Here is a 23,064-nt window from a genome sequence, read left to right as displayed (position 1 = left end):
AAAGAGCCTTGTGGGTGCCCTCAGTATATTTTGGGAGACACGTCCAGGTGCCCTCAGTAAATCTGCTGTGTAAGCTGCGGGGCCGGCGATCGCATAATGACTCCATGTGGCAGAGGAACGGAACTTCCACCAGGAGCGTGTAATGGAATTTCCACCTCATAAAAACACAGGTAGCTACATCAGCGATTCCTGAAAATAGCATTTCAAACCTTTAATTTGGACTCGTACGGAAAACCTTCAGCTCATCCGCCATGAAACTATTCACAGGATTTTTTTTTTTTTGTCTTATTGCAATACGAGACGCTTCATTTTATGGCTGCCTGCGGTGATCGTGAGGGCGACAACCCAAATCAATAAAATCAAAAAAACAAGTCCCGTTTAACTTCAGCATCATCTGTTTTCTAGAAGATTGTTTGACTAAACTGCAATGAGACGAAGCGAAGCATGAAGCGGACTTTCTACATGTGTAACGGGAAATGTCTCCTCTGGGCGGATTCTACCCACCCAGCAGGTCGGTGATGGTCTCCGAGCCCTGGCTGTGCTCCCTGCGCTCGGCCTCCAGCGCCGCCTGCAGGCTGATGCACTCCTTCTCCAGGCTCAGCTTGCTGCGCTCCAGCAGGCAGCACTTGTCCTGCAGCTCGCGCACGTTGGCCTCCAGCTGCTGCAGCTGCTTGCTGCTGTCCGTCTGCGCTTTGCGGAGCCTGGTGGCCGCCTCCGACTCGGCTCGCAGCAACGTGTTGGCCTCTTCCAGCTGACAGAACAACAATTAGTCTTTTGTGCTATTACAACAGTAAGATAAGACCTTCTTTTTGTGTCCAAGAGTAACGTTAGACATTCAACAGCACCACAGCTGAGAAAAAAAAAAAAAAAAACCAAGGCAGCAGAAATTAAATAAATAACTTTCAAAATTTATGGTTTCATTATAATAGCCTTTCCACAAAAACTTTTCTCATACTTACTCATACCTCCTACGAAAATCTATTTTCTGTCATGAAGCTGAGATCACATGATCTTTGCTCCTGCTTCTTGGAGAAGTTTTGCAGGAGTCAATAAACGATCATTGTGATTTAAGGCAAGAGTAAATATGAGAGTGAATTACCATTGTCTTTTAAAGAATTTCTCATTTGTGGCACATTTAACCCTTTTCATGCACACTCGCGTGGTTTTTGTACAGTCTCAGTTTGAGAGACTTTACTTGTGAGGTTGTTAGATTTAGATTTCACCCTGTCAACAAAAAACATTCACATAGAAAGGCCTCTATTCATACGGCCTGGAGCGATGCAGTGAAAAACTGATGCTCAACAAGTAAACAAAGTAATAATTAAGAAAACATTCAAGAACGGACCTGTTTCTGCAGGTGAATGTTCTTCTCATTGGAAATGTGTGAGTTTTGGTTTCTTCTCTTCATGTCATCCAGCTGGTCTCGAAGACTGTTCACTGCACAACAGAGAAGAACACAGATTTCAACTAGCAACCTTCTCCAAATGAATCCACGTGGTCAAGGCAAGTGATGTGTAAAATCACAGAGTGACAGTGTTGAAGCGTTTTCCCCTTGTGGGCACGTTCAGACTTCGACCAGGCGATGGCACTATTTATCACATTATCTCCATCAGCCGCTCGCTTCCACATTTTTTAAATACCACAAAGTGAAGAAGTTGCCAAGCAGAAGGTGAATATCAGACAGTTTGTCACAAAAATATGAAATCTTAGAAGCACGCATGAGAAAAGTTGAACAACAGAGAATGAATCAGATTTTGAAAAATACTGGTCTGAGTTGAAGAAAAACTTTTCATTTACTTATTGAGTCACATTAACATCAGATTTGCAATAAATGAATCTGAAATCCTAAGAGCTGCGTGTCACCTTCATTCTCCAGACAGCGCTTCCGGTCGGCCTCGCTCTCAGCCTTGCGGTGGCTCTCCAGGCTCTTGTGCTGCAGCAGGGCCTTCTCTCTCTCCAGCTGCCTCAGACTCAACTCCAGGCTCTTCCTGCTGCTCACCTGCAATGAATCACACAGCACTTAATTCAATTTATCTTATACCACGTATTTATATAAGCTATCAATGTTTTTACCATTCAAAACAAAAAAGTTTGGGACCGAACACAGATCCAGTCCCTGTTGATACTTCAAAATGATGAAAATGTTACATAATTTCAGCTTCAGACCCACAGGTTGTGTGACCCTAGCGTTCAGTGATAATAATGATTATTCTGATTATTATTCTGACTCATAGAGAAAAAATGTAAAGTACCGAGACAGGCAAAGGGACCAGTGTATCAGCAAATGCCAAAAGGGGTTCATTCACCACTTCAGAGGTTTCCATACTTCACTTGTTTGTTTTTAAATGCGCCATTAGCAACAGGGATGAAACAAATGTATTAATGTTTATATTTTGTCCAACTATTCAATGCACCTGTGGATGCAATCAGCACTGAGTGCCCATGTGTAAATTACTCAGTAATATTTGTAAAGATAGCTTGTACTCTGCTGTGCTTGGTGAAAGTGATCATATTTTGTCAGGCTTCACTGGGACTGAGTCTTTTAGAAAGCATTAAAAGCCGATCAAGGCCCATGGCTACCCTACAGCAATGGTTTTAATCCCAGTGGTCTGCCTCTATGAAATGATGTGCAAAAGTGGCGCTTATGTCTGAAAAACAAAGCTTTCTTCACAGTCACTTCCTGTTTGCCATCCTCCCACAATGCTCCTGAGCTCAGATATACTGTCCTTATTGTTGCTGCTTAAGTTTTAAGATGCTGCTTCTTCACAAAAATGCATGAATCCAATGACAATAATTAAAGGAGGGGATATTAAAATGTGTGGATAGGCAGCATGCATGTGATCCCGTGGATTTGCAGGTGTGTGTGTGTGTGTATGTGTGTGTCACTGGAGTATTTCCCACCTCCTCCTCCAACTCTTTGGAAGTTTTTTCCAGGCGGGCGACGGTGGTTCTGCCGAAGAACAAGGTCAAACATTTAGAAAATTAAGGACGACAGCGGCTCTACAAATCCTACAGTGATCAATAATATGCCCAGTCATCTCCATCACATCATCTACCTGTGTTTGTGCTCCAGGTCATCTTTAACTTGTTTGCTATTATTAATTTGCACCTCGAGATCGCGGAGTTTCTTCTGCAGCACCACCGACTGTGAAAACAAAACAGCAGCTGTCAGATGTGGCGACGGCCTCAGCGACTCCCGTCACCGGCACCTCGGCCGCCCCTGCAGCACAGGCGTTAACGGCGGCGTGCACTTTGGAGTTTGCACAGTTCATGAGGGCTGCTGTTTAAACAATAGCGAGGTTACCACACCTGGTGCAGTTAGGCAAATAACCACAGAGCCAGTCAGTTTGTACCAACCAGTGAATCTGATATCGTCTTTCACATTATTTTTTACTTTTTTTTTTTTTTGCCAGAGCAGCTCGTTTAGCATCTGTCTCATTTGGTTATTCTGCAGAAACGAGAGGCAATTCGAAAGAAGCCGTGCCATGCTTTATCTGCCGTCATGCCTGAAATGTGCTGCCTCTGGAGCGGATGATCATATAAGGAATTATGTGACAAAGTCTTGACAAAAGTTCACGGCATCTCCAAACCTGAGCTTTCTCATTGCAGGAGTTGCTTTAACAAGGCGAGATTTTATGGTTTTTTTGGAAATATCTGGATGGGTTATACACAAACAACTCACACTACATAGCTACACATGGGACAAGATTATATATATATATATATATACATACATACATATATATATATACATATATATATATATATATATATATATATATATATATATATATATATATATATATAAAACATAATGTGCCTTCTTTAAGTGAGGTAAAGTCATCCTGAAAAGAAAAAAGCAGGTTTCTATTATTTCCTGGAGACTCGCCACAGATTGTGATGAGTGGCAGATTTTTAGGACTGAAGTCTGAGACTTCTCCAGATTAGCAATCAGCTCAGCCACTTACAAAAAAAAAAAGCTGCTTAAGTCTTTCTGTGCAGCTAAGAACACTGAAATTCAAACAAAGTACAAATAAATCATGGGATCAGCGAACGAAATCCCCCCTGAGTCATTTCCATCATAATCCTTAAAGTCTTACAGAGCGAAGCCGGACTGATCACAATGTCAACAGTCCCGTTCTGTGTGGTCGCGTAAAACGATACGGGTCTTATTTATTTCCTGAGAAACTCGGACTCAACTGTGCGAGAGCTGGAGGTGCACCTGGCAGCCACCGTGCGCGGATCGGAACACACTCACCTCTCCTTTTGAGTTCTCGTGAGGCACTGCCGAGTTGTTGGAAGCGTTCAGCAGCCTTAAAAAGGACACGAGCAAATATCAACACAAGGCCAAAAACATATTTAAGATCCATCTCTTATTCATGAGGAAGACTTACTGGTCTTCTTTGAAGTAGGTGAAGCCAACAAACGGCAACTGATTTCCAACAAAGGCCTTGGGCGTGGGGAAGGTTTCCACGTCGCCTTTGTCATCCTCGATCTCGTCAAAGTTGCTGGTGTCGATGTCGCTGCTCAGCTCTGGGACCACGGGGGCAACGGCTGTGGAGCGAGAGCACAGGAGACGCAAAGAGGAAAGTGTCACCTGTCAGAAAAAAGCATGCTTTGTGCAAAAACATAAAAAATTCCTTAAATAGCTTTCAATGATTTCTCTAACTCCAAGAGATTTCTAAATGCAGAATATTGATATTTAGCTACAAACACAACTGCACACTAACAGATTATACAAATGTAAGGGCTGACATTTGACTGAAACCTGTAGATACCGGTGTATTTTATGTCATGCTGCAACATTATTTCCGACATCTGATATGCTCTTTGCTTCATCGTTATTGAAACAAGGGTTTATGACATGTGAAAAGTACCGCGCCATGAATAGATTTACATTTTCCACGTCATCCTAACTTTTCATTTTCATTTCGTTTTGCATTTCTCTGTCAAGAGTTTTCATGTTCTTCCTGTTCATTCGTGGTCGGATTGACCTGCGGAGGCTGGCACACACTTTGTGAATCAAGGGAAGAAGTAGACGCATAAAACTAACCGTCTCTGATGGTGTCAAAAGTCCACAGGTCATTTTTGAAGAATGGATGTCGCTTGATTTCCTCCACACCATTTCTGCCCAACCGCACCTCCCTTAAAACCAGAACAAAGAAACAATGAATCACAAACGGTGGAGGAAGGCTGACTGGTTCGTAGGCCAAGCTGGAAAGTGGAAAGACCAACAAATGCGTTAATATTTCTCAGTTGACAACCACAAAAATTCTAAAAGCTGAACAATCTTCCCTATTTCAGGTCTGCTGCTTTTCAGTTTTTGCAGACTAGCTCCTCATTTCAAAGAAAAAAAAGCAGTGAAATGAAGACTGAGGCACAGGTGGTCAGCTCAGAGGCCTCAGTACATTTGATGAACACAAGACGTCAAACGACCTCCTGAATCCCTCCCTTCGCCTCTACCTGTCAGTGAGGAAGGCACAGATGATGTTCTTGGCATCTTTGGAGATCTCCACATCATCAGGAAAGTTGAGGGAGTTCTTGTGGTCCATGATCTTGCTGTAGGTTCCCACCAGCGAGTCGGCGTAGAACGGCGTGTCACCTAAAATCCAGTTAGCAACAAAACGATTAGGCTGCTCCGTCTCTCGCGTCGAGACAATTTTATGGCCTTTGGAGCACAACAGAGCCAAGAATTACTGGCCCATAAATGGCAAAACAAATGTACCGAAGGCCATCTGAAAACTTGCTCCGACTTTCTGCAATGTTAACTGACCGACAAGCATCTCGAAAATGAAGACCCCTACGGACCACCAGTCGCATTCTCTCCCATAAAATCCGTCTCCTCCCTGGGACTTCAGCACCTCGGGAGAGATGTAGTCCGGAGTCCCCACAGCTGTGTCGCAGTGCACCATGCCGGTCTGCAGGACAAATCCAGAAGGCATTACTGGAGCCTCATTTAACCTGACAGTGAAGACCAGTCTATGCAATCATCCAATAGAGTTTTTTTCCCCAACAGTGCATGATCCTCTTACAATTGACCCCAAAATTTACTCCAAAAAGGTCATTAATTATCGATTTCAACAGATTTTAACTTTTTAACAGGCTATGGAACTAAATCAAATCAATAACTTTCAAAAGTAAATTGACATACCTATTAAAAGGAAAGAGCATTTAATTTCTCGCTGTCACCACAGCTAAACTACTCAATCAAGTCTCTTTTTTCCCCCGGGCCTGGTATTTATGATGAGCTGCTGATTCGCCACGCTCAGCTTCACTGTGTTATTTGGCATTTGTCAGAAACAGACTGTTATGTTTGGGGCCAACGGACTGTGACGGGGAACAGTGTATATACAAGCTGCTGATCACAGCAACATCTCAGTTAAGCGGCTTTTTGTAATACGAACAAAATGAGTTTCACGCTGTGAACCTTGTTTTTATGTAGGAAAAGCCTCGGCGTAACGCAGACGCATGTTTTGCTTTGAAGTCATTTAACCAAGACAGCAAGGCGGGTTTTTTTCTCCCCTTCCCTCACCGAGTCCATCTTCATGCAGGTGCCGAAGTCGGCCAGCTTCAGGTGTCCGTGTCGGTCCAGCAGCATGTTGTCCGGCTTCACGTCGCGGTGGATGAAGCCCATGGAGTGGATGGCGTCCAGGGCCATCACCACCTCCGCCGTGTAGAACTTGGCCCACTTCTCCGGCACGTCGTAGGTGCTGGTGAGGTTGACAAGGTCGCCTCCCGGCATGTACTCCATCACCATGTAGAGGTAGTGTTCATCTTGGAAGGCGCAGCACAACTGAACACACAAACACACAATTTTTAGGGACGATAAACTTTGGATCATTGTGTTGATCAGTTTGCTCTTTAAACAACCGGAAAATAAACACGCCACACCATGTTTACAAGCGACAGACATTCAGTTTATTCTCATGAGGGACAGAGAAACAACATATGACTGTTAAACGTCGATTATTTAAACCGACGTTGATTCCTTTTCCGTCTGTGAGTCACGGTCGCAGATCTTTTTATAAAACAGGAATAAATGTTTTCAGTGTTGCCGGCACATCCAGAAGTGATGGTAGCAACTGTCAAAACACACTGCATTGCATCAAAATGCATTAATGAGAACGACCATTTTTTTACGTAAGAAGAACACGTTGAAAGTGATTCAATTCAATCAGTAATGAATAAAATCATTAAGCTGGGACCATGAGGTAAATAACAACACTTATCTGAGGTGGGCTCTGGCATCCCACTGACACTAAGCTGTGTGAGAAGTAACTTAAATATGTTACCTGCACAACCCAGGGGCTGTTGGCGAAGGCCATGATGTCCCTCTCTTCCCAGAAGAATGCAGAGTCTGAGCGCTTGATCATCTCAAACTTGCTCAGCAGCTTCATGGCGTAGACCTTCTGCGAGGCTTTGTGTCGGACCTGAGCGACAGAGGTGAGCGGCAGGTTGACAAGACTGGAGATTTGGCATCGACTGTTCAATGGACGGACACTCACCAGCTGAACTTCCCCAAACGCCCCGCGGCCGATGACTTTCACCCGGTCAAAGTCCTCAGACTTCATTTGGAGGTCTCGAACCTGCCCGATGACTTTTTCATCTGCAAGTATGTTAAAAAGAGTGTGAATACCAACGTCATCAAGTTCGGTCCTCAGAAACACGACACACATCTGCTTACATCTGATTAGGAAGGTCTCTATGTTCTTGTTCTTGCGTAGCGCCGGATAATCCAGGTCCAAAACCAGCGCGTTGATTGAGTCCTGGCAGCAAGAAGAACATTTCTTGGTCAAATTTCATCCACAGATACAAGCAAAGAGCCAACATCCGGAGCAGGCACTCCAACTCAACAGGTTTTAAACTGTATACAATCAGCCGGAACATTATGACCACTGACAGGCAATGTGAAGAAAAGAAGAAAAGAGCTGCTCTGGCATGCCAATGCAAAGAGACGGATATTACTTTTCTGTTTATTACTTTTACTGTCCATCATAATGAATGTCTTCAATGTCATTCAGCAACGCTATCAATAACAGTTTCTATTTTAATCGATGACTAATCCTTGTACTTGTAAAGTTTTTATACACTGTATGAGCCTGGTATTTATTTCATCCCCACTTCACTTGGAGAGGCTGGGAGGAAGGAAGAGTTTGAGGTGGATTAGAGGTACAGAAGGCGGAAAAGTTGACCCTGTTTCGTCTGAATGATGTCACCATCAAAAACTCAGTGACTCAAACTTTTACGTCAGCGGTGGCTGGATGAAGCAAGCTGCCGCGAAGGAAGTTTTCACTCATCTTTTACGCAACACTGCAAGCCGGGAATAACTGATCGTGAAAAGTCAGGACACTTTTCGGCAGCATTGATTCATAATAAATGAGAAGATTATGAAACTCGTGCGAATGTTCACAAACCTAAAGTGCCAGCACAGAAACAGTGTTAGAAATTTTACATTGGTTGTTATTACAAGAGTATATCAATGGGCTGTGAATCATGAAGCGCCAGACATGACCCAGCGACACAGGAAGTGTGTCATCTGCAGGTGACCTCACTCAGCACAGCCAATATGACTGAAACGTACACAACAAGCTATTCCTCAAACATTTTCCCCTAAAATAAAGCAGCATTCAGGAGCAAACGCTGGCTGAGAGTTCATTTACTGTCACCGAGAGCAGAAGCAGTCCCACATCGTCACATCCAGACTGAATGAAAACCAGCCGCCTCCCCCTCTGCAATTTATTCGACGTCCATCAGCGTGTCTGACTGCGCACACAAATAGCAGCAACGAGCAAACTAAACAGATGGAGCTGAAGGCTTTGTTCCTCGAGAGGTGCAATGACTCATTTTCCATCGGCAGCTGCCTACATGTTTCTGTCCGTGATATTCATCCGCTGACGAACGATGAGCGCGCCGATTCTGTGACCTTCTGAGAACATGAGGCGGTCTGAGAGAGATGGAGTCACCTCCGCACAGTGTGAAGGAGCTGCTCAACAACTGCATTCACCACGCTCCGCTTCCAAGTGGCGCCGCAGACAAAACTTCTCTCCCGTGGGTTTTTAAAGAAGCACGTAGAGGGAGAAAAAGACAATGCTGTCATGTCGGGGTTAGATATTATTGACACAGAGCTTAAATTTAGGTATTTTTTTACAAACAAAAATATATGTGGAGGGCTATAAAACAGCTAAAACTAGAGGAAAAGTTTGCTTTAAAAAAGGCTTCATGAGGTAAAACAATGAAATTAACTTGAGCCTTGTACTTGAGCGGCATATGCTGCCTTGTCAAACAGGTGAAGTTATGCAACAGAGAGGGATGGAGGCTGGCAGATGGTCTGCGGAGCTGCAGCACCTTGACCTCGCTGAACACAGGACTGTTTGTGGCGCTCACATATTTCATGTTGGTCACAGTCTGACCCAGGGCAATGCAGGGAAACCATTAAATAAGCAAAAGACAGACTGATGCTAACCCCTAATCGTTACAGTGTGCAACAATGAGGAAGTCATCTATCAGCTGCTGTCAGCTGTGCATTCCTGAACGGTCAGCGAGAAGCAGTTTGAGGCGCTGGACCGAGCTGGGGAACCCCAATCTCAGCAGACAGCGTTTGAAAACACTCTTGCTTGTCGCTTTTCTCTCTACGCTCTCCAGATATCACAGCAAGACGAGGCACAATCTGTTTCACGTCTCACGCACTTCCTTTGCAAATGTTTCTCTTGCCTTTGCCCTTTCGGTGCTGCTCTCCCTCAGCCTTATCTAGCCCACTCTTGCCATCGCTCTCCCCGCTCGGCTGAAGTCGCTCCTCGGCGAGCTGCGCTCCCAGTTTCATCATCTCAGCCTCACTTCCCCATTAAAGGACCGACACTCGAACAAAACTACTATTTAAGGAAGAAAAAAAAAAAAGCACGTATGCCACAAGGGTGGAGGAGAGGGGTTTGCCATCGTTGTGTGTGTGTGTGTGTGTGTGTGTGTGTGTGTACACACACACACACAAGGCTCTCCCAACCAGCATGGCAATACAGGAAATGATCCACCCCACCCCGGTGCAGGCAGATAATTTCTCTATGTCAAGAAACCAGTCCCTGTGTGCAAGTCATTTCCTCTGAAGCAGCTTTGTCTGCGCCTACCAATGCCCTGCATTGGGCTGCAGCTCCCAAAATAAAACTGGTAAGCTGGGCAGTGTGCAGGTACATGCATGCATGCACACAGGGGACACTTAGTGTATAGTTTTAATAGCTGCACGGCGTTGACATCTTCAATCACTTCGCAAACTGCTGACAACTGAAATTAAAGTGGCAGGTAGGTGGACACATAAGCGCGACCAAATCACCCCGAGCTTTTCGCTTAGAAACCTGCATCTCCGCTGCCAGTGCCAAGCTTTAGTTAGTTTAACTTTAGATCTTCAGTCGGAGAAGGTAACACAGCTCACCGTGAAGATGACCCCGCAAGATACGTGCCCGCCTAACTTTGCTCAAAGTAAAAAGCTTCTCGAAGCACTTAATTGTTCCATTTTCTGGGAGCTTTCCGGCCTTAAAATATTTCTTCAGTCAACAGAGAACGTAGTCGCCAGGAACATCCCGAGTAGAGACTGTCTGTAAAGAGCCTTTCTGTAATGTGAGACCCATGACTCGTCTTTTTAACAAATATGATGTGAAAAACTTTTTACAATGCGATATTCCAGATGACCAAAGAAAGGCATCGTGATCTGCAGGAAGACTCATACCTGAAGGAGAAATCCTGGTGCAATGTTGCATACTGAGAATCAAACTTCACAAATGATAAAAGCATGATTGCAAATGTTCCTTCGGGATTAAGGGATTAAGTAGCACGTGCACATTTAGGCTTTTCTGAAACTGATCAGTTTATTCCTCTTATCGTTGAAACAGAATGTTTGATAGTAACAGACTGTCCCGATTTCAGTAGCCTGGAGATGCAGGGGGGAAAAAAATCAAACTGGTCTATTTTAGAAACTATTCCAACCACGTGCATTCATGAACCAAATACTGGAAAGCAAAAAAGCAACATGGAAATAACATCAGTCTTCTTGAAGCACTCCTGAAGGCTTCTTCTAACTTTCTTTAGTAAAATGCATCTCAGGATTTGCTTGGCTGTAAGAGACAAGCAAATAGCTTACATTGTGTTCTTTGTTTGAGCTACCTAAAACATAATGCTGCTTAGTGAAAGGAAACTGAAATAAAAAAAGCAGATCTCACAGTAACACTTGCACAAAAATATGCAAGTATGTTTTATGCTGCTACTTATTGTTATCTGACTTTAATAGAACTTCCTTCATGTTTATGGAAAGAGTAGCATCATTCTCTTCAATCTGGTTATAAAAAGTGTGTATACTGAGAGAAAACACTGATGAGAGGGAAATCTAGAAAATACAAGCTGCTTTTTCAACAACTTTTATAAAGGAATATATTGAAAAAAATAGAGGTAGGTCTGCACAATATATGGACAATGAAATGATAGTAACATTGAAAAAATACTTCAATAAACTAGGAACTTTGTTTAAACTTCAAAGTTCCAGAAATGTTTTTCAAATCAGCCTGATGAAGTTCGCGCATTGTTCAGACGAACAGCAGCTGTTGTTGCCTGTCAGCTTCATAGAATCTTGCAAGAGTTTCCTCATTCAACCCCACCGGCTTGGTGGCTGGTGTTTCCATGCTTGACCCTCTGACCTCTCTGAGCCAAAGTCCAGCTGAACGTCTTACTCAGCACAATGAATTGAAAGGAGCCTCTTCTTTTGATTTATTTTCCAAATTACTAAGAATTAAGCCACGGCTGTTTCCAGCCACACTGTCTTCAACAAAGCAGGCAAATGAGAGTGACAGATCGTCATTCTTCAGCACACTGAAGCTGAGCGGAGGGAGGATTTTTCTGAGGTATATGTTAACAATTCCTGTGGTGGGAAATCTGGCGATATTTGGATTCAATGTGTATCCAAGTCAATAGGATTTGTGGTCTTGTGTGGCCAAAAACCTCAGTACGAGCAGGTAACTACAGCAGTCTAGACCACAACAACAACCACAACAGCCAAAGCAGCATGACAGGCAATGGGAGCTCTCCACCAAAGAGTCAGAGGCAGAGGGAATTCGGCTCCACACATTTCCAACTTTGGACATGAAAAAGTTGACAGAAGCTGGTCCTTGACAGTTGCCACGGGAAATGCAAAGTAAACACTGTTGCAAGGCTTGGACTCGCTGCAGGCATGAAACTAACCCCCCCCCCCCCCCCCCCTCTTTCAGCAAACTGGACCCTGTGGTGACATATTATCCCCCTGTTTGTCATTTCTACAACTCTGATTGAAACAAGATGAATCAAGTGCGGGGGAAGGAAAAAAAAATAAATAGATGTTGCCCCGGTGATGGTAGCAGGCGCCACGGGCTCTCTGTGTATCTCTGCAACGAGCGAACGATCTCATGCTGCTGGAGACAAAATATTTAATTTACAATATAGTTAATTTGTCAAGCAGAAAAGCATCAGGGAGGGGGCTGTTTAAGAAATCAGCAACCTGTGGTCTGAGACAGGAGGATTTAAAAATAGCTGGCTGGCAGTCCACTTTCGGATGCTTTCCTTCACCACACTGCAGCAATTTTAAGACATCAGGACTTGCAGAGACCCCGCAGGTCATTCATAATAAGCCGTTTAGTGCTTTGGAGTTCCAAAAGAGAAATGAGTGCGCACGGCTTCTCCAATTTGCTTCCATTAGCATGACTGTAAAAAATGCCAACAAGGCTCTGGAGGATGTTTCTCAGCTACTCAGGCAAAGCGGCTATTTATGAATATTAAATAACTGACGGGCGTCTGGGGAAGTGTAAAAGCCGGACCAACAGTTTGCACTGTAACAAATGTGCAGGATTTAATCTGGATCTGTTCCAAACAAAAACAGATTTTTTTCCCCCAAACCCTTACCGACTGTCAGAAAAGCTTTGATCAAACACCTCATGTAATTCATCGGTTTGTTTGGGTAAGCGTTCAATACAGTAACTAAACTGATCATATGATGGTTACTGTCTGGAGGTTTTACATAGTCTGGTGATCCACCGGCCTCACGTGTGAAATCAGTGAATTTCTTTTGAAAGAAATGATCAGTATTCTTCACTTCATTACTTGTTGGCTATAATGGCTGATCGGTGTATATGGGATGTTTTTCCATCACCAGGCTTACAGTTGGGCCATCCGGTACGCTAATCAGTATGAGTCGTTGTGTATCTGCTGGATAGCACTTGAGCGTTTTATCTCCGCTATACTGTAAGCCAGCCAGTGGGTTATTGCGAGTTGCTTAGCAACGCCATAAAAATACAAAGGGATGCTGAAGAGCAGCAGCACGCAGGACTTCTTTAAGTACTGACTTTCTGTGCACAATCTATGCTCCACCACTTTATTTACCAGACCCACTGCTGACATTACATTACGGCCCTCCGTTCGCCTGCTTCCACTCTTTATCACTCTATAAAAAAGCCACGTGGATCCTGCATTAACCTGAAGAGAACTAAACCCAGCTATTCAAAAAAGTTTCACAGCGTTCTCCCTGCTCCCTTTCCTCTTGAAAATCCCGTCTTCCTCTCGTCGTACCCTCCTCATCACTCGGCATGTGGAACAGAAAACAAGCAGCACTGCTCTGGGCTTTAAAAGGATTGAGCAGAAAGTTAATGTTTTGATTGAATTCCAGCCGTTTTAAAAATAGTTGCAGGGATAAAACAGTGGAGGGCCGGGCTGAGTGGAGGTGGGTGGGAAGGGGCGGGGGGGCGGGGGTGCCAGGGCCGGGGGCCCCATGCACTCTCCGAGAAGGACACGGCAGGCTGGAATCCTTCGCTCGCAAAATAGCTGGGCTAATGCCTCCACGGGGAATACAGAGAGCATGTCTTACTCTGGAGTTTGACAGATTTCTGTCCCATGCTCCGGTGCCCTGCACATTTTTTGGCACCCACGCTGTCTTATAAAGGAGACTGAGGAATGTGCCAGGAAAAATAGCAGAGGGGGAACTGCGTGTACGCAGGGTCCTGCTGCACGTTAACCTCCAACGCAGGAGAACATCTACATGCACGGTGCGTCAAATGAACCCATGACAGACTCCTCAGTCACAATCACAACTGTGTAAAGAGGACAACAAAAATGACAAAGTTCTAATAATGCCGACAATGTTTTTTTTCTCACCTGTTTCAAATTGTGTTATGTTAAAGACTCTAATCTCTCATTGAAACTAGTTGAATCACAGGTAAATCACTCATTTTAGAGAAAACACTGTTTTGTTGGAATTGTACACTATTAGCACCTCCTGGTTATGATTTTTCAGAGAATGTTTAACTTTGAGGTCTGAAGACAAGTCAGCGAGCAGCATAAAGTTCCAGTAAGGATTTCCTGCGACAGCACATTTGCTTGATTGCACCTACAGACGAATAGGAAACACAAGAATCATTCAGATCTGTCAAGATGGCCTCAGGATTTGCTTTTGTGTCCTGTATTTTTATTGTAAAGAATCTAGATGAGATCAACTTGCACCCAAAAATAGTTCACTAGAAAACAGCGGCAAGAAAAGGATGTATTCTCCTTGATTACAGTTGACGGTTTCACATCTGATCTAATCTCAACCACACGCACACGCACACACACACACACACGCACACGCACTCCCGTTTGGGTTCATTAAAGGAAATGAAAGCTGTATGAACTCACTGACAATCCAATGCTCTTTGGTAATGGGCTGCATTGTTCGCTTGTTGCCGCCGGCTGCACACAATACGGCTTGTGTGTTGCTAAGATAAACTGAGTAATGCCTTGTTAAAATAAATGCAAAATGCGTGTCCAGGAATACACAAGCTCGCTTGTGTATGCGCGCGTGCATGCGCGCGTGCACGCTCCACCAGCAGGTTGTGATGGAACGATAAGGCCGAGGCCAGATGGATGAGTTTGTGCATTGTGCGTGGGAGCCTCCTGCTCTCGTCTCTGCTCACTCACACCCCTCATTTGCAGCTAAAAATACAAAACAAACTCAGGTATCTGTGTAACGCGCCAAACGGGGAAGATTCTGCAACAGATGATGACGAAACTTGACTGAGTTTACCTTCCATTATCCACTCTGATTCTAATCCTGCAGCTGCGGTCAGTTTTCCCATCAGATGCATGGTATTCACACACTGTACACAGAACCTTGCACTTTGCATTTTTAAGTTAGAATCTCAAACCACAATCTTTATGTCTAGACAAGAAGATCCGGTAGATTAGGACAAATCTCAGGGTGCATACGTTTCCTTTCACATGAGAGCTGTACACCACTGCAGACACTCCCGAGACGTCCTGTTCCAGCAGCGCTGCACGTCGCCATGTTGCATCAACAAGGCTGGATGACTGTACAGCGGCTCATTTCAAAGATTTGTTAAATTACCAGAAGGGCAGATCAGCTGTATCCTGCCTGTAGTAGCAGTTTTTCCGCACATATGGCATACCAATTCCATTCCCGTCATTACGTTCTTCCTCATTTTTGGAATTCCTTCTTACATCCCCTGCAAAATGAACCCAGGCTCATGTCCTGTTCTACTTATCCAATGTATTATTTAATGCAGTGGTTCCCAGCCTGGGGTCTGGAAACCCCTGGGGGGACACCAGAGGTCAGAGTGGAGGTCTGAAGCTTTCCCTGCACTGACGCTGTCCGCACACTGTTGGTGCTCACAGCGACAAGGTCACGGGTTCAAGTCTGAGTCGAACCTTTATTGCAAGTTCTTCCTATGGGTCATCCCGCAATTCAAAATCATGTGTTTGAGAATTAATGGCCACTCCTGTGGGTGTGAAGCTTGCAAGTGTTACTGACTGTGCTACTGTATCTTGCACTTCTTGAACACAGAGGGCTTGTTTGCAGAGCAAAGAAAATTTCAATTGAAAATCCAAAACTTTTGTTGCATTCTGGGTGTTTGCTTACATAACGGCAGTACTCTGGGTTTTATATTTGAAAGTTAGCCATAATAGTAATCCAACTTCATGTTGTGTCCACACAAATGTCAATGGAGCTGCCATTATTAATATTTATAACATATTTATAGTATTGTAACAATATCCATGTCTCTGGGCTCTGTTATTAATTAGGACATTGTTTAAACAACCTCCTGTTAAATTTATGGGCAAATATTTGATTCACTGGTATTTATTAATTTCAAATTAACATGAAGTAATTGTGATTCATTATCTTATTAGTCTGCAGATCATTCCAAATGACCAATGATTAATCAAAATTGACATTTTAGTTTTGCCAAGAATGATTATGCAACTGCTTTAACGTTCAACTTCATCTGACAGCTGATTAATTTCACTTTGTTTTCACACTCAAATACAGAACATTTCTCTATGCATCTGAGGTCAGTTCGCCAACCTGCCGATCACACAGACGCGGCAGCACCTGTTTAGAAAAAAAAAAAAAAAAAAAACGGAGCTGGCAAACAGATGTGACAAATAAAGATGATGCGATTGCATTGTTTGGCCTGGTGGATGGAAAGCTTCAGCTTGAAAAACCATGGGATGACAGCCTGGATAAGAGCAAGGCAGTGTGCAAAACAAACGACAAATTTACCCATCACCAAAACAATTCCAGCCTATGGTATCACTACCACATCAAATTTAACTGCAAGCACAGAATATATATTCCGTGTGTGATATTATATTGTCTTCCTGTCTCAGTGTGAATAGATTTAAAATAATATTGTCTTGAGTAGCTGACAACATGGTAGTGTTGCATGTTTGATTTGAGGGAAAAAAAAATGCAGATTCTGCTGTCATGCAACCTATCAGCAGATTATTGCCAGTACGCATCTCTAGAGGGGATGACACGTGTTAATTGGTTAGCCGTGGCACTAAAAAGGCATATATCTTTGGTTTAAGAGTGACAGAGTACTTGCTTTCCCAGTCCCAGTCTGTGTGCTAAGCTAAGCTGACAGGCTGCTGGCAGAGGCTAAATATACAAGCATGAGAGTAGCATCAATCCCCTCTGGAAGAAGGAAAATAAATACATTTCTCAGAGTCAATCTACTGCTTTAATAAGTTGAATTTTAAAATTCAGATTTTTTTTTTTCCACAGAAAAAGTAAGGAAAATATATATTTATATTTCTGTAGATATAGTTAAACAACTCTGATGAGCCATCTGTGGCTTTAATAAACAGGAAAAAAAAAAGCCCCGACCCACTGTCTTAGTAGTGACCTCGAAGGAAGACAGGAACTCCATAACTGAAGCAGAGGTTGACATTTTCATACTGCTGAGGGATCGCACGCCTGGAAGACGCCAGGTCTTCTTCACTGGACTGGAGCGAAGAAACCAAAAAAAGACCATGGAGAGGCCCGAGCGTCTCACCAGAGGAGGAGGTGTGGAGCAGGGAGACCGGCTTGTTTTGAAGAAAAAAAAAAAAAAAAAAGGGAAAAAAAAAAAAATTGGCCGGGGCCACCGTCCCCAGTGCCTTATAAGGCAGTGTTTTTATCCAGCTAGCACACTGAAGCCGGCACTGCTGCTGCTGCTGCTCGCCTGAGAACGACTCAAACTGCACTCCCGAGATGAAGCTCAGCCTTGACTATTGGGGTAAAACGGAGCGTGACACTGAGGGGCGATCCCACCACCTCCATACAAACCCACACCTTTAACAAGGAACTGTCAGCTGCATGGTGAGGCATGTAAATAACTCACTCTGTGAGTGGGGGGCCATACTAAAGAAAGTCAGTATAGAGCGCTTCACAGAGATGATCTGGAAGACATCACACCAGCTCCGAGCCTTCCGCATTCGTTATCGTCCACCCTTAAGTGCAGTGGATAAAGCGATCTGCAGGTCTGCAGGATCACACTGGGCAGACTGCAGTTGAAATACCTGCAGTTTGTTTAACAAGCCTGAGAGGAGGGGCCGAGAGAGAAGCGGGCCCACCGGAGAGGAGATAAGGCCAAAAAAATGAAAGGGGAAAGTGCAGTCATTCAGAGGGACTTTGAGCCACATATATAGCTGCCAACTATTTACTCAGTGAGGTCATTTCCTTCAGACCGACAGAAAGTCAACTTAACTGACTTGCAATCAAGTATTCGGTTCATTTCTTTACTTTTCTCAGTTTTTTTTTTCTTCTTTTCTTTGTTTTGTTAATCTTGAGAATGCCCTTTCTTTTTGCTCTGCCCTCCACACAGTCCACTCGCCGAGCTCGGAGCTGCCAGCTCAGGTTCGACGCCTCAGTCAGCACTGTGCTCCGCTGCCAAGTAATGATCACTACAGTTTGCACAAGAGGAGGGAGGCTGCTGAGCCTTGAGCTTACACTTGATCGAACGCTGATAGAGCAATACAGACATTTACAGTTTACATAACCGCGACTGCAATAAAGCCTAATTTATGTGAGGTCTCCTGCCTAAATTAGGACATCGCTGCAGATGGGAACATTTCTGCAAGCTAATTTAAATGTCAGGGTGCAGCGCAGCAAGGTCAGCTCTCCTTGACAAATCTCTGCAAATCATCCCGACAGTTTGCCAGACTAAACTAAACCTCAAGCAATTTTTACTAAATACTTTGGGTGAGTTTGACTTTCTGGGATGAAAGATAAGTGATCGTGATTATATTCTAAGTTGCAACTTTAAATCTGACTTCAATGCCGCACCAACAATGCATATAGATGATGAGCAGGTCTATGTTGCAATTTGCAAAAGGCTCATTAATGCTCAATGAACGCATGAAAAGAGATCCATCGACTTGAGAGTTTTTAATCATAATTCAGGTACTTTCTTGGTTGCTATGATTAACTAGACTGTTTTCTTTTGTAATGTGACAAACCTGGATCTGCATAAATTTGTGTGGACTTGTCTATTTGGTTTCAGTAGCTCCAGTTCAGAGGGCAACAATCCATCTGACCTTTATGCTTCAGTTAAAGACCGCTCTAAAGTTGAAGCTCTTCATTTATGTGTAAAACCAAGTACGTGTGTTCTGAATGGCCTGCTGGTGAAGCAGAATTCACCATGTTTCACACTTTGTTGCTGCCCTGTGCTTCTGATTGTCAACCACTTCAACACTGACACCAAGAAACGTGTCAGAAAGAGGTATATTTAGGAAGGAATAAATCTGACTTTCTGATTATTCATGCCATATTCAATACCGCTGCCAAGTGATTGCACCCGGCTGGTACAGTGTGCAGTTTGGAAAACAGAATGAGAACCATGGAAAGAGATTTGTGATTCATTATTTACCAAATATGAGCCTGTGAGCAATTATCTAGGCACGTTGAGTATGCGTGGCTTTTATTCCACCTGCAAAAAAGGACAAAACTGAAGCGTGTGTGCGTGTGTGTGTGTGTGTGTGTCAATCCTGACCTGAGCAGCAAAACTTCTTGATACCCACGACATCAGTGGAGCTACTAAAAATGGAAAACTGCAGGCTGTTCTCTCTTCTGCATGCTTCCCACTCCTTTTGTCTCCCAACACTCAACACCTCGCTCTTTCTCCCTCCCTCCCTCGCAAGCATTCAGCTAAACATTTAAGAAAATGCGGGGATTCGACTGCGTTTTGAGTGTGCACATGGTGAACAGGGGAAAGGGTGGTAAAGGGGGGGGGGGCCTGTAAGCTGGATGGGGCCCGTTAAAAGGGGTGAGGTGATGCTTTTTAAGATAGACCTGACAGTGTGTTTGCCCTCTGTCAGATCTAGTTAGGCGGATCTACAAATTCAAACGCCACCTCCAAAAACAGATGTTGCCATTCAGCTGCAGACATGTTGGCTCAGAGGAACACTCAGGAGCTCAACAAGCAGAGGACGCCAGTTTTTATATATACGCAGTCCACATATAGGGTTAACCTAAAGTGGCAGAAGATCTTTTTTCCTCCTAAGCCTAAAGTGATGATATACACTGCTGAAATGGAAGGATTTTTCCACAGCCTTATGCAACTTCAGGCCATCAGCCCGTCTGTGCTTCTTCACCACACACAGTGTGGCATCTCGAAGGCCCTGTGAAGCTAAGCCCTTTCTATACGATTACATAATTATGGTTTTTAAAAAATGCTTCAGAGGAGAGGGATGTGTTACAGGTATGAATTTAATGTGTTACACACCTTCGTCAGTGTTATCTGAAGCCGGTGCTGCAGACGGCGAAGAAGATGCAAATATTAAACTGCTTGTGCATTTCCATACACTCGTGTTAGACTGCATTAGTGTTTTGTTTCACTCCAAAACCGATTCTCTTTTGTAGACTCGTAAAGACCTGAAAACTTTGAATGTGTTCATCTAATTGGAAAAACTGTATCGACAGTGTCAAAGCTATAAAACCAACTGGCGCCAAAACATAAATCAGCAACCACAGCAACCTGAAAAAGTTGCTAACAAAAATAGTAAGTTTTAACAACTTTCAATGACAAGCCTTTTTTCAAAATAAAACAGTACCAAATGCTCCATTTTGAGGCCTTACATTAAATGATGGAAGAAATAGATTTTACACTTCAGATTTGAGAATTTTCTTTTTAATCACATTGACATTTGTCAATCTATTGTCATCTATTTGTCATGTAACTATAAAAGAAGAACTGAGTATTACTTATAATGCTGACTTTTCCAAAGTTTACACTGGGCCACTGCTGGGATGATTTTCTTCGTCATGCTCTGAACACATCGTAAAGAAGCAAACTGCCACTAAACTGGCAAGTTCATCCTCCTTCAGTCAAAGTTCTTTAGAATTTAAGTCATGAAAACTAGTCAGTTCTGTGAATGAATCCCACAAAGGTAACCCTTAAATTCTCCACAATTGGCCCAGAAACTAAAAAAAAACAAAATAAAGTCCTCCTTGTTATGTGATAATGTGCTCATATGAACATCTTATTCTATTACCTGCTAATTGGATAAGGTCTGTTCAATGTTTTGAAAAGCCTGGATTAGCCACATGGTGTAAAGATTTGTTTCCCCAACAAAAAACACACACACACAACACACACTGTGAATCCTGGACCTTATAATGACAATCATAACCCTCCATGTAAATAAACATTACATCCTGAATTAGGTCAAAGTCCAGACACTCTCATAACCAGAATATTAACATTAGACTCCCTGCTGGTAGATAAATTGGTGAGTTTGTGAGTTTATGTAGTGAAAGACCAAAACAAAGTGAGAATACAAACAGTAAGGTGTTTGAATGGCCTCACGGGTTATTCAGCAAATGGTATGATCATGCCATAGCTACCACACTGTCTCCTCTTTGCATCAACTCATGGAAAAAAGCAATTCTCAAAGAAATGCCCCACAGTCGGTGGACTTTCCCCCCTAGTAAGAAGTAAACAGAGCAGAACAGATTGTGTGCAGGATCTGTGATGGTTTTGGTGGGAATCGGGTTTTTGGTCCCAGGCGGGAGTTACTGGCCGGAAATATTCGTCTCCATAAATGCACCGAGTGGGACATTCTCCACCAGTTAATCCTAATCTGCAGACACGCTCCAAAGACCCCCGAACTGCACTGTCTGCACTCCGTCTTAACTATTAATCAGGGCTGTCTGCGGGAGATCCACGAGGTTCCCCTCGTTCCGTGTGCTCTCTTATTAAAAAAAGTGATTTTCTATCGCCTTGTTTTATCAGGGAAAACAAGGCAGCAGCTACCAAAACAGAAAGAGTGACGATCGCAGAGAAAAGACACGGATACCAGCCAGCAGCACACCGTTACCTAACGCAGTGGAGGCACAACACGGCGTTATTAATAATCTACGAGGTGTCTCCCACTTGACTTACCAGCAAACTTTCCAGGTTTATAGCAGATCTGGGGTCTCTGATCATGTCCTCCAGCTTCTTCAGCCGGGTTTCCATCCTCCTCTCGGCGCCCTGCGACATGCTTGCAGCGTCCAAGTGCTCCAAAACTTAAAAAAAAAAAAAAATGAACTACTCTTTATGTTATTGAACTTTTCTGTATTCCCTCAACTGTTTTGGAGTTTACATGTGAGCCTTCTTTTGTTCCAGGCTAATGGCCGTAGGCCCGGCGGAGCAGCCTTGAGGCTCTCAGCCCACCCAGATCGCGTCCAGCAGGAACAGTGTGCACAACGGGGAGAAAAATGCTCCCAAAGCTTACAAAAAAAAAAAAAAAAATATAAAAATTAAAAACTTAAACTCCCGGCGTTTCCATGAAAAAAAACGTCAACCTGAAGAGTGAACGAGGCTTCCGTGGAAGTAGCTAACGGACGATCACCTCCATTTAAGTGAAAGATGCATTTTTTTTCCTGCTCCTGCTGCTGCTCGGCTCTGAAGTTTGAATTTGGAGATAGCAGCAACAGGCAGCAGCGGCGGGGCGTTTTCTTCACTCCCCTCTCCTCCCCTTCTTTCCCTCTGGGTTACAGCCTCCGCGGGGTCGCCCTATCTTTGTTCTTTTCTTTTTTTTTTTTTACCTCCTTCAAACTTTTAAACAACGAAATCCGCTTGGCTTCACCCCATTCACCGACGTCTGAATCCCGTTAGAAGTGCGGTTTTATCCTCGCCGCTGCCACAAGTCATCCGAAAGAGCGAACAGCCCCGAGCTTCCGCGCTGAATCTTTAATAAACTCTCTTCCCGGGTTTCTTCTCGCATTTTCGCATCCGTCCTCCTTATATCCGTCGCTTTAGGTGGCAGCTACTCACAGATAGCGAGTTTTCCGAGCTGAGAAAAGTCGCCCCGCTGCTGAATTCCTCACATCTACACACATACGGAGGCTGGAGTCTCTCCTCCCCCTGACATCAACACCCACAGGACTACGTTTCCCACAATGCACCTGGCTCGTCCCTCGCCACCGTTTCTCTCCAGGTTGAATAAATATCTCTAAGCTTTTATCGCAAAGCGGCCTATCAGGGCCACCTTTAGGTATTTTAAGGAATTATTTTAAGAAAAAAATTCGAAATAAATATCTGAAGGCTGACAGAGCTCAAGCAAGTTTCAATTTCAAGTTTGTGTTGGTAGACGGTCTCACCTCACAGACGTGGGTTCGAATCCCACCGCATATGTCTCTCTGGCTGAAGTTTGCATGTTCTCTCTGTGCATTCGTGGGGTTTCTCATTCCAACCCTCGCTTTGTTGATGTATTTCATTGTGACTTTTTCGTGTCTTTCCCTCAGTGAAAGTCTAATTTCCC

At 43.8% G+C, this 23,064-nt stretch overlaps 1 protein-coding gene across 2 annotated transcripts in view; it reads right to left on the bottom strand.

Moving 5' to 3' along the window:
- rock2a (rho-associated, coiled-coil containing protein kinase 2a) overlaps positions 1-22,638 on the bottom strand; it is a 32,162-nt gene extending 9,524 nt beyond the window's left edge. For both annotated transcript variants that reach the window (XM_030116613.1, XM_030116614.1), the window contains exons 1-15: positions 21,702-22,638; positions 7,685-7,766; positions 7,506-7,606; positions 7,293-7,430; positions 6,533-6,793; positions 5,774-5,918; positions 5,464-5,602; positions 5,054-5,145; positions 4,395-4,554; positions 4,259-4,313; positions 3,057-3,145; positions 2,902-2,950; positions 1,864-1,999; positions 1,346-1,437; positions 505-751 (exon numbers count right to left, since the gene is read on the bottom strand). In XM_030116613.1, the coding sequence (XP_029972473.1) occupies positions 505-751; positions 1,346-1,437; positions 1,864-1,999; positions 2,902-2,950; positions 3,057-3,145; positions 4,259-4,313; positions 4,395-4,554; positions 5,054-5,145; positions 5,464-5,602; positions 5,774-5,918; positions 6,533-6,793; positions 7,293-7,430; positions 7,506-7,606; positions 7,685-7,766; positions 21,702-21,800 (1,885 nt within the window). In that variant the 5' untranslated portion in view covers positions 21,801-22,638. The remainder of the gene's footprint in view (positions 1-504; positions 752-1,345; positions 1,438-1,863; positions 2,000-2,901; positions 2,951-3,056; positions 3,146-4,258; positions 4,314-4,394; positions 4,555-5,053; positions 5,146-5,463; positions 5,603-5,773; positions 5,919-6,532; positions 6,794-7,292; positions 7,431-7,505; positions 7,607-7,684; positions 7,767-21,701) is intronic.
- Between the last annotated feature and the right edge of the window lie 426 nt (positions 22,639-23,064).

This window comes from Salarias fasciatus, chromosome 19 (assembly GCF_902148845.1).
Source record: "Salarias fasciatus chromosome 19, fSalaFa1.1, whole genome shotgun sequence".
In the NCBI taxonomy this organism is placed as follows: domain Eukaryota; kingdom Metazoa; phylum Chordata; class Actinopteri; order Blenniiformes; family Blenniidae; genus Salarias; species Salarias fasciatus.
Note: the sequence above shows the minus strand (reverse complement) of the source record. Positions and strands in the feature narration are given on the sequence as shown.